The sequence below is a fragment of the Carcharhinus amblyrhynchos genome, chromosome 26, assembly GCF_965287045.1.
Source record: "Carcharhinus amblyrhynchos chromosome 26, sCarAmb.v2.hapA, whole genome shotgun sequence".
Lineage (NCBI taxonomy): Eukaryota > Metazoa > Chordata > Chondrichthyes > Carcharhiniformes > Carcharhinidae > Carcharhinus > Carcharhinus amblyrhynchos.
Window position 1 is genome coordinate 12,057,129 of NC_137349.1, and position 12,212 is coordinate 12,069,340.

At 47.2% G+C, this 12,212-nt stretch overlaps 1 protein-coding gene across 3 annotated transcripts in view; it reads right to left on the bottom strand.

Annotated features, from left to right (window-relative positions):
- The window catches only part of LOC145358806 (3',5'-cyclic-AMP phosphodiesterase 4C-like), a 307,845-nt gene that overhangs the window by 62,963 nt on the left and 232,670 nt on the right, over positions 1-12,212 (bottom strand). For all 3 annotated transcript variants that reach the window (XM_080213112.1, XM_080213114.1, XM_080213113.1), the window contains 2 exons: positions 5,662-5,853; positions 742-778 (listed from right to left, as the gene is read on the bottom strand). In XM_080213112.1, the coding sequence (XP_080069238.1) occupies positions 742-778; positions 5,662-5,853 (229 nt within the window). The remainder of the gene's footprint in view (positions 1-741; positions 779-5,661; positions 5,854-12,212) is intronic.

Consider the following 12,212-nt stretch of genomic DNA (forward strand, 5'->3'; position numbering starts at 1 on the left):
GGAAATCTCCAAGTGCTTTATAACTAATGAAGGACTTTCCAAAAGCCGCTACAGAAATGCAAGTCCTTTCTTTTATACAAGCAGGGAGAGCTCAGGATGCCTCATACTCCCTACGGCCAGAGGCAAATGTACAATCACCAACACACAGCTCATTTCTGTCATTTCACTAGGCAATGTGGGATTGAGTTTTATTTTTAATTCATTCGTGGGACATGGGCGTTGCTGGCTGCCCAGCATTTATTGCCCATCCCTAGTTGCCCAAGGGCAGTTGAGAGTCAACCACATTGCTCTGGAGTCACATGTAGGCCAGACCAGGTAAGGACGGCAAGTTTCCTTTCCTAAAGGATATCCGTGAACCAGATGGGTTTTTTCTGACAATCAACAATGATTTCGTGGTCATCAGTAGATTCTTACTTCCAGATTTCTTTTTTATTGAATTCAAATTCCACCATCTGCCGTGGTGGGATTCGAACCCGGGTCCCCAGAATGTTAGCTGAGTTTCTCCATTAATAATCAATCGATAATACCACTAGGCCATCACTTCCCCCAACCTCAGCAACCTCCTGATGGGTGGGGATGGTGGTTACCAATGCAAAGGCCAACTCCCACTCCCAGCCCCACTGCACCCCACCCTCATCTCAGTGACCAGCCTCAGGAAGAACATCCCCTCCCTCCAGCCTGTTCCAGGCAGAGAGGGGAGTGGGAACAGCTTCAAGCAGAGATATACGTTTTCCCGCTTACCTGAGCAAATGGCGTCACAATCATGTCTTCCGTATGGCTGAGTACAGAAACAGATGAACAGAGTTAGAACATAAACGCTCCCTCTGACAAACAGTGTATGTTTCTACTGAACACAGACTCCTCACTTAATAAACTCAACATACTGATCATAGATTGTGTTCATATAGAACACAGACAACGTGCATCGGATACAGAGTCTATACAAACATTCTTCCTGCTCGTCTGTAAGGTTATAAAGTTCATGGTGGACATCACCAAACTCCAATCTCTTCCCCCTCTGGCTTCGCAACGTTACTGATGTCCTGTAGTGCAGCTCTCAGGTCTTCACTCAGACTTTGAAAAGGGGTCATTGCAAAAACAAAGTAACGACAGGTAACAGAGAGAAAATTACCAGACTATCCTCTTGCTCTGGTGACTACAAGCTGAGAGAGCAGAATAAATTCAAAACGGAACAGCTAGTGGAAAGAAATCAAGGAAACTTAGAAAATTTTAAGAGGATCTTTCTACTGAGTCACCAACTGTTCTGGAACGTCGGTCACCAGTGTTGTCACTTTTGTCATGTTTCCTTTAGAGTAATCTCCATTTCTTCTATAAGACGCGCTGTGTGTAATCGGTATATTGTAACATGTCGCACAACATGTCAGATCTCACCTACCTTTGCAAGTCGTATTTCGTTGGTCATTTGCCCCATTGTGAAGCAGAGATCGGTATTGGGATGGTCCCGTGAAAGGGGCAATGTGTTCAAGCTCGTCTCCTCATTCAGGACTTCACTCCGAGTCTAGCCTGCAGGTGAGAAGGACATGGCCAGGCAGTGTCCCGGCAATGCCCCCTGGCACTGCCAGCTTGGCATCATGCCAAACCTGGCAGTGTCAGCCAGTGCCAGGGGCTGGCTCTAGTGGGAGCCTCCCTGGGGGGAGGGAGGAAGGATTTCATTCAGACTTGGTCGTGGGCCAAGCGGATAGAGGAGCGGGAGACACTGGCAATGGCATTAACCGATGGTTGGGGGGGGCGTTGGCAGAGAAGTGCCAAAAATCTGATCAGGCATGTGGACAGAAGTCCCCCAAGACCTCTGTGATGGATTGGGGAAGAGCGGGGGCTGGTGGTGGTTAACTAAAGTTATGATCAGAGCGCCCTTTAAACAAGGCACCCTAATCTCTATGCAGCTGCGTTTTGCCTGCGTGTTTAGGCCTCCCCCCCCACCCCTCTCCTCCCTGAATGACTTAAGCAGAGTGTTGTAAGATTTGGAGAGGAAACTGGTGTGTTTCTCGCCGGAAACACTGCCATTTTTTGGGTATGCTTTCAATTCCAGATTTATTCATGCCCACAGAGTTAGTTTCTGGATTACTGATGCTGCAACATTGCTGCTACAGCACCACATCCCAGTGAAGTACTGATCTCTGGTCTCAAATTCCCGACTGATATAAAACTCTGGATTTTTCTCTAACCCCTCAGTCAGGTCCTTTCACTTCAGCCGCATCCTTCCTACCTGGTGAAAGATCTTTCTTCTGTTCCTGGCACATTTGATAACTTAGCACAAAGAGAGATTAAAGCACTCTGAAATCACAAGGTCAGAAGATCAATTTCTCTTTAAAACTGCAACCGTAAGCAGCAAGGACCAAGAAGGATTTTATTTGAAGAAATTCTGTTTCAAATGCTGGAATATTCCAGGCTAGCTTAAGGGCGTTCGGACCGACCTCTCCAGATCTCAGGAGCACAGAGTTAGACTCAAGGAATCAAAAGATGAACCAGCGCAGGGACACTCTCCCTGTGACAGGGGGCTGTGACTATCTTTACTAAGTGTCTTGGTGCACCAAATTACATATTTTTAAAAACAAGAATTGCAATTTAATTTTGTCGATTTTCTAATCTTCAAGCTCAAGTGATTTTCACAGAAGCAAAAAGCTGGAAGTCATAGAATCCCAACAGTGCAGAAGGAGGCCACTCAGCCCATCGATCCTGCACCAACCACAATCCCACCCAGGGCCTATCCCCATAACCCCACATATGTACCCTCCTAATTCCTCCTGACACTAAGGGACAATTTAGCATGGCCAATCAATCTAACCTGCGCATCTTCAGACTGTGGGGGGGAAACTGGAGTGCCTGGAGGAAATCCATGCAGACATGGGGAGAATGTGCAGGCTCCATGCAGACAGTGACCCGAGGCCAGAATTGAACCCAGGCCCCTGACGCTGTGAGGCAGCAGTGCCACTGTTCCCCTCAATTTACTCGGACATAAAGCACTGGAAATACTCAGCTGCTCTGGCAGTATCTGTGCAGAAAGGGACAGCGTTAAAGTCTCAAGCCAATGACCTTTCCTCATAAACAGTTATCATCCTGAAACACTAACTCCTTGCCTCTCCTCAGATGCTGCCAGACCAGCTGAATACTTCAAGCATTTTCTGTTTTTATTTCAGATTTTGACCATTGTTGAGTTACAACCGCTCAAAAGACCCATGCCCCGGGAACAGACACAGTGCCATGAGGGAGATTTTGACTTTCCCATCACCTAGCCCAGGGACACTGGGACAAGCGGTTGTGCTTTTACTGTGATTGGCGACGAGATCTGCCCAGTGTCAGTGGCAGTCAGTCACTGGGATGGTCCCTTTCTCTCACACTGACAGAGCACTGCACCATGGAGGCCCTTGACTGCTTCTCGTTGAGAAACAAACATTCCATTGGGACGCAGCTCGATCTGACCCCCCCCAGCGAGAGTGACCAATGGCTGACGGATCGCCCAGAAATCTCTGCACCAATCAGTTTGCAAACGCTCAGAGCTGAGGGATGCATCATGCTCCAATTTCCAGTAAGGTATGATTTTTGCCACAATCCTTCTTGTTTTATTCTGTGAATAGAGATAGTACGGGAGGAGCGAGGAAGGGTAAAGATTGGGACAGGAGTGAGGGTGGGGCTGTGAGGTGTTAAAGTGAACAGGCAGAGGGAGCCTTGTGACAGAGAACTTGCCCCGGTGAGTATCTTCTGACTTGGTGTGTGGAGTTCAGGCTGGTGAAGTGTCAGGGTCTGGAGACTCTGATTTTTACCAATTCTGAATCGATCATAGAATCCCGACGGAGGCCATTCAGCCCATCAAGCCTGCACTGACTCTCTGACAGAGTATCTTACCCAGGCCCTCTCCCTCACTCTATCGCATTTATCATGGTTAATCCATCTAACCTACACAGGCTGAGACACTAAGGGACAATTTCGCATGGCCAATCCACCCAACCCACACATTGGGTTGGGTGGATGGGAGGTTGATTGTTGGCTAAGTGACCTTTGATGCTTAAAAGTCCCACTGGTTGAACATGGAATATACTGAGTGTTTACCACGCATCACTGTGCTGCCAACACAAAGTACATTGACTGGAGGAAGCTGGAGCGCCCGGAGGAAATCCACACGGGGAGAATGTGCAAACTCCGCACAGACAGTAACCCAAGCCAGGAATTGAGCCTGGGTCCCTAGCACTGCGAGGCAGCAGTGCTAACCACTGTGCTACATACATTTGAAAAATTGGACAGGGTGCAAAGCAGGCTTTTAAATGGCCAGCCAAGATGAATTTCACCCCAATTTCCCTGTTATCTTGGTTAAGAGCCTTTTAACCCGAATCCTGGGACTGCCTCTCATCTGTGCAATGTTAAGTGTCGAGTTTCTGACACTGAGGGACAGCACATTTGATATAGGCTGTGTGCCAACCTAATGCCAACCTAGTGAGGTAGAATGCAGAATAGGCACATTCATGAGCAGGTTGATTGTTGGCTAAGTGACCTTTGATGCTTAGAAGTCCCATTGGTTGAACATGGAACATACTGAGTGTTTACCACGCATCACTGTGCTGCCGACACAAAGTATTGAGTCCTTGTGTCTAACATGGATGTGTTCTGCATCATGTATCTAATGTGAAGCATTTTGTGTTAATCAAGTGTGTGTCCAACATGGACTATCATATGTCAACCATATAATGTCATATGTCCAATGGTGCCTATGGCTTTGAGTTAAACCCAGGGACATTGCCTCAAAAATAGCTCCACAAGGCAGGTCGCCCACTACGTTTGTTCACACGCTCCACCCCGATCTCTCACACCAATACTCAGGCCGGTTCTACGCCATGGTTAGTAGCTTGTGATCAGGTGAAAAGGCTGGTCTCCAAGTAACTGGTCTCACTTACTTTCCCATTGTCAGGGCAAGGACAGGCTCGGAGTGCCGCGACGCTAAAGCAGGTCTTGGATGAGCTTTGAAATAGTTACTCCTGGAAACCAGTTGTTGGAGGGAGGGGACAAAATCCATTGGAGACGGTCAGTTTATTCTGATCTCTCCCCACTCCCATCCACCCTGCTGCCCTCCCCCCCATCAACTGTAGCCCAGGGTTGCCAACCCTCCAGAATTATTGTGGAACCTCCCAAGGATCGGAAGATTAATCTGAACATTGTTGTGAACAATGGCAGAAGAAAAATCTAAGGGATTACAGAAATGTATCTCCACTTTTTACTTTTGTTCGTTAATTATAAAAATATTGGAGAAGGGGGCAGTCATTGTCTTTGGTTGACAGTCAGAAATAATCCAATCAGCTAATGGAGAGAGACATTTTACTTCCTGATTGGCTGTGGGGAAGGTGGGACTCCATGAGGAGGGACCAATGGCGAGGGTGGAGGATTGAGGCAGTTGGAGCCAGATGTCATGTGACAAAAACTCCAGGACAACATCCAATCAGAGGTGGCAATTCTTAGAGGGTATAATTGGCACCTCTTATTTGGCTTCCAGGGTCCTGTTTCTACTTCTTCCACGCCCCCTCATCCCTTGCTTTGGCATTGCACCCCCAGACCAGGCCTCAGGTCTGGACCTATGGCCAATCAACCAGGTTAACCTGCACTTCCTGACTCAGAACAGTGCTCCCAGGATTAAACAAAGAGAAGGTCACTCACATGTCACTGGTGATGGAGGAGTTCCTGGAAACATTCTTCGGTGAGAGGTCGTAGTCGCTGTCCGACCGGTACAGGAACGATTCTCGCCGCTGGCTGTGGGCGAAGTTTGCCTGCAGCACCAGCCCCGAGCTAGGGCTGGTCTGAGGGTCGAGTGGGCTGCGTCCAGGGGAGAGGCCATTCTCAACATCAAAGCTGTGGAGGAAACAATGAGCAGGAGGTTAGTGTGGAGTGAGAGGCCTGGGCTGGTCGTCATTCCGATTGCAGGGAGGGGTGTCAGCGCCAGGGAGAGTGGACAAAGGACAGGGAGTGGCAGCTCTTCCACCACTAGCACCACATCCCAGTCAACTGTCACCCGCTGCATTCACTGTCCTCCTTTAACCCGCAGAGCAGTCAAGCCTCGATTTTAAAATTCTCATCTCCCCCCCCCCCCCCCATTCCAATCTCTCCATGGCCTCACCCTTCCCATTCGCTACACCCTCCATCAATCCTGTTGATGGAATTCTCCAGCTACCCTGCGGCAGGCTTTCCCCTCTGGTGGAGCGGTGGGGGGTGGGGGTGGGAGTGTGGGGAGGTTCAAGATCCGACTGGCGGGAAGAGCCGGAGAATTCCGCCATACAACTCTCGGAGATCTTGGCCCAGTTCTGGTCTCTTGCACATAACTGGCTTTAAATCCTTCTACTACTGGGGGTTGTGCTAAGGCCCTAATCTCTGGCAGCCCCTCTACAAACCTCCCCACCTCCGTCTTCCAAGATACACCTTCAAATCTGCCTCTTTGTCCAAGTTCTTGGTCAGATATTCCAATGTTTCACACAGCTTGGTGTCCGATGACACTCGGTTGTGTAGTTGCTTACATTGCGCTGAAGGCACCTTGGGGGGGTAGGCCATGGCCTAATGGAATTATTGCTAGATTATTAATCCAGAAACTCAGCTAATGTTCTAGGGACCTGGGTTCGATGGCAGATGGTGGGATTTGGATTCAATAAAAAAAAATCTGGAATTAAGAATCTACTGATGACCATGAAACCATTGTCGATTGTTGGAAAAACTCATCTGGTTCACTAACGTCCTTTAGGGAAGAGAATCTGCCGTTCTTACCTACATGTGACTACAGAGCGATGTGGTTGACTCTCAATTGCCCACAGGCAACTAGGGATGGGCAATAAACGCCCAGCCAGCGACATCCATGTCCCAAGAATGAATTTAAAAAAAGGCAAATTGTTGCTATTGGGGATGTTCCCAGTCAGAAACAAATCAACATCTCACTTCCCCTGATGATGGATATGGGTTCACCTCACACACAGGGCAGGATTCCACCTCCTCCTGCTTTGAGCAACCAGATGAGGCTATTCAACCCCTTGGGGCTGTTCCGCCGCCGTTCAATAAAATAGAATCCCTACGGAGCAGAATGAGGCCACTTGGTCCATCAAATGTGTGCCGACCACAATCCCACCCAAGTCCTATTCTCATGACCCCATGCATTTACCCTAGCTAGTCCCCCTAATACTAAGGGGCAATTTTAGCATGGCCAATCCTCCTAGCCTGCACATCTTTGGACTGTGGGAAGGAACCGGAGCACCCAGACATGGGGAGAACGTGCAAGTTCCACACAGACAGTGACCCAAGCCGGGAGTCAAACCCAGCTCCCCTGGAGCTGTGAGGCAGCAGTGTTAACTGTTCCGCCTCTGTCTGATCTGGGCTGATCCACACCTCGAGTCCCTTTATCCCTCATCCAACAAAACAATCTCGAGTTCAGTCTTGAAAGCTTCAACTCATTCCCAACATCCATGGCTTTTTTTTTGCTGGGTGAGAGTTTTCCAGATTTCTGTTCCCCCTTTTGTGTGAGCAAGTGCTTCCTGACGTCACTTTCGCAATGGCCTGACTCGGATTTTAAGGTTCAGCCCCCTTTGTCCTGATGTCCACCCCCACCAGAGGAAATAGCCCCCAACATCAACTCTATCAAACACATTTAATTTCACCACCTCCATTAGCTCGAACATTGTGCACATTTGGAGGAACCATTAAAAAATAAAGTTTATTTATTCAGCACAAGTAGACTTACATTAACACTGCAATGAAGTTACTGTGAAATTCCCCGAGTCACCGCATTCCGGCGCCTGTTCAGGTCAATGCACCTAACCAGCACGACTTTCAGAATGTGGGAGGAAACCGGAGCACCCCGAGGGGACCCACGCAGACACACAGGGAGAGCATGCAGACTCCACACAGACAGCGACCCAAGCCGGGAATCAAACCCGGTTCCCAGGCGCTGTGAGGCAGCAATGCTAACCACTGTGCTACCATGCTGCCCATGTTGAAATGTCGAACATTAATTAGAATGGTACATCATCAAACACATGATTTAATTAAAAATAGTTTACTGAATGTCTAAGACCAAGTTTGATAGATTTTTGGTGTCTGAGGGAACCCATCAATAAAGGGGTGCAGGCAAGAAATTAAGGCTGAAGATCTGCAATGATAGTATCAACAGGAAAGCTAGAGGGGCCGAATGGTCCGATTCTGCTCCTATTTCTTAGGATTTGAGTTAACTGATGGGACAGAGAAGTGCATTTCAGTTCACCACCGTGCCCCTGGGCTAGAGGTGCAGGGTGGGAGGGGGGTGAACTGGACAGACCTCCATTGTTTGATATTCAGAGACTGAACAGGCAAAGGCGATGCCCTCTGCAGTCGAAAAGCTCTCCAGGCTACAGGTGCACAGGTCTGTGGGTGAAAAATAGCCAGTAGCAAAGCAGCAGAACCCTGATGGACTCCCAGCAGCATTATTCTGGGGTTTTCAGAGAGCTAATGGGAGAATTTTAAACTGACTTCAATTCATTTGGAGCAGATTATAGCGGCAGATGTGTTGTAATGTCAGAATTCTGATGCTGAGCTGAACTGATCGCTCCTTCCCTCCGCCCTCTCAATGATTTCTGCTTAAAGGGTGGTGGACTGACGTCATTACAACATCTGTCTTGTGTGCACAATGTCTCCATGGAGACAGACTGACACATCCTTCACCAATCAAAACTATCAACAGCACAACATTCCTTCCTTAACTCCAGACTGTTAGGCTCCAGTTTTAACCACTTGTTGCCAAATGCAGGGAAGAGGGGGTAGTTAGAACACCCAAAATCTCCAAACTTTCAATTCATTGAATCATTCCTATCTGGAATGACATGGGACAACCTCCTCCCATCCAGATCCCTGCATCTCTTTTTATACTTGTTAAGTTTACTAATTTTCTGCTCCATCTACACTGTTCCCCCATCAAACACTCCCAGAACAGGTACCGTATGGGGTTGGATACAGAGTAAAGCTCCCTCTACACTGTCCCCATCAAATACTCCCAGGACAGGTACAGTACGGGGTTAAATACAGAGAGAAGCTCCCTCTACACTATCCCCCATCAAACACTCCCAGAACAGGTACCGCATGGAGTTAGATACAGAGTAAAGCTCCCTCTACACTGTCCCCATCAAACACTCCCAGGACAGGTACAGCACGGGGTTAGATACAGAGTAAAGCTCCCTCTACACTGTCCCCATCAAACACTCCCAGGACAGGTACAGCACGGGGTTAGATACAGAGTAAAGCTCTCTGTACACTGTTTCCATCATCTCTCTCTCTTTCCTGAAGAAAGTGCCCCAACTTATTTAATGTCACCGAGATTTATAACCTCCCAATTCTATTATTGTTCTTGTAAACTTTTTGTATGTTTTTCAGCGTTTCTATCTTTTCAGTAATATGGGGAGTAGAACCATTCACCGTATTCCTGATGTGGGCTAAGATTTGATACAAGTATAGCCTTGCTGCTTTCCAGTTCTCTCTCGTTAGAAACAAATTCCACTGCTTTGTAATGGGATCAACCTGTGCTTTTTGTGATGTGTGTGTCTTTAGCTCTCGCTCCCTCTGCACCTCAACCTCATTCAAACTCTGCTTTTGCAGAGAGTGTGGAGCCTCCTTATTCTTCAGAACGAGATGAATCCCCTCACCTTTACTCAGATTGCAATTCATTTGCTCTTACACCCATTCTACAGCTTTAATGATGTCTTCCTGTATTTTACTGCATTTTCCTCCCAGTGTTAACAATCTTACGTCATCCGCAAATCTTGAAATTATCCTGCTAACTGCCAAGTCCAAATCATTAATATAAATAATGAGGAATTGTGCTCCAGCCCCAATCACTGTGGAACATCTCTTCTCATCATTTGTCAGTGTGATTAACTACCCTCGATAACTATTCTCTGCACTCTTAGTTTTGTAATTAACTTGCTGTCCATTCCACTGCATGTTGCCTACTCTGGCCTTAGTCACGAGATTAATATACAGCATTGACAGCCAACATCAATGGGGACAAAGTAGAAATGGTCAAGAGCTTAAAGTTTCTAGGTATCCAAGTCAGCAACAACCAGTCTTTGTCCCCCACCATGCTGAAACTATAGTTAAGAAAGTTCACCAATGCCTCTACTTTCTCAGAAGCATATGAAAATTTGGCATGTCAGCTACAACTCTCACCATCTTTTACAGATGCACCACAGAAAGCATTCTTTCTCGTTGTATCACAGCTTGATATGGCTCCTGCTCTACCCAAGACCACAAGAAACTACAAAAGGTCATGAATGCAGCCCAGTCCATCATGCAAACCAGCCTCCCATACACTGACTCTGTCTACATTTCCTGCTGCCTCAGAAAAGCAGCCAGCATAATTAAGGACCCCACACATTCTCTCTTCCGCCGGGAAAAAGATACAAAAGTCTGAAATCATGTACCAACTGACTTGAGGACAGCTTCCTCCCTGCTGCCACCAGACTTTTGAACGGACTTACCTTGCATTAAGTTGATCTTTCTCTATACCCTAGCTATGACTCTAACACTACATTCTGCACCCTCCCTTTTCCTTCTCTATGAACGGTATGCTTTGTCGGCAAAGCATGCAAGAAACAATACCTTTCACTGTATGTTAGTACATGTGACAATAACGAATCAAATCAAAAATCCAAAATGTCTATGGCATTGCCCTTATCAACCTTCTTAGCTGTTTCCTTAAAGGATTCAGGAGGTTGATAAAATATGACTTGCTGTCCTAAAGTCCTGCTTTAGGTCAATTTTCCATCACTTCACTCCTCCTCACCTGATTGCAACATCCGCCCTTTTGAAATCTGGCCGAGCACTTAGAATCACAGAAATCTTACCATTTGGTTCATAGGGTCTGCACCGACAACAATCCCACCCAGGCCCTATCCCCATAATCCCACATATTTACTCTGCTAATCCCTCTAATCTATGCATCCCATAAAGAGCAATTTAGCATGGCCAATGCACCTAACCCGCACATCTTTGGACTGTGGGAGGAAACCAGGGCACCCGGAGGAAACCCACGCAGACACAGGGAGAACATGCAAACTCCACACAGGCAATGACCCGAGGCTGGGAATTGAACCTGGGTCGCTGGTGCTGTGAGGCAGCAGTGCTAACCACTGTGCCACCGTGCTGCCCCAATCCTGTTATGTTATTAGTTTCTCAACGTTGCTCTTTCACATCTCATTCCATAATCCTTCATTCCACTGACGTTCAGCTCAATGGTCTACAGTTCCCTGAATTTTACTTTTTCACTAAAAGACTGACTTCGGCTGCTACCCATTCCTCTGATATAATTCCCTTCTCTAAGCGATTTCTTTTATATCAATGTAATGATGTCTCTGTCATCTTTTCCCTAACTCCTGTCAACATGCGCAGATATAGTCCATCCAATCCCAGGGCTGTACAAGAATTAAGAACAGGAGGGGCACAGATTTAAAATGATTCGCAAAAGTTGTGAGAAAGAAAACATTTTTACGCCATGAGTTGTTTAGGTCTGGAATGCTCCACCTGGAATTGCGGTGGAGGAAGGTTCAATTGACGCATTCAAGAGCGCAACAGATGATTATTTGAATAGAAACAATGTGCAGAGGTACAAAAAAAGGCAGCAGAATGCAACTAAGTCTCAACACGTTCGGAGAGCTGGCGCAGACATGAGGGGCCAAATAGCCTCCTTCTGCACCATAGCAACTCTTGTAATTCCTGGTTAAATTTGGTGACAAAGTTGTCAGTTTGAAAAGCTTATGAAACAAAAGCTAGCAGATTTAGATTAAACACAAAAGCTCTGAGTCAGACAGTAGGAGGAATCATTTACACATAGAGGGTTGTGGAACTCAAGTCAAGAGAGGGAGAGGCAGGGGAGAGAGATAGTAACAGAAGAGAGGGGGAGGGAAGGAGCCGAGGGGCCTGGAACAAGGGGCAGAGGGAGGGGAAAATGGGGGTGAGAAAAGGGAGGGGGAGGAGAACAGTCTGAAAAGGTTACAACACCAGCAATCTATACCATGTCCTTCATAGAATCCCACAGTGCAGAAGGAGACCATTCGGCCCATCAACTCTGCACTGACAACAATCCTACCCTATCCCTGTAATCCCATGTATTTACCCTATTAATCCCCTGACACTAGAGTCAATTTAGAATGGCCAATCCACCTAACCCACACATCTGTGGGACTGTGGGAGGAAACCCACGCAGACAT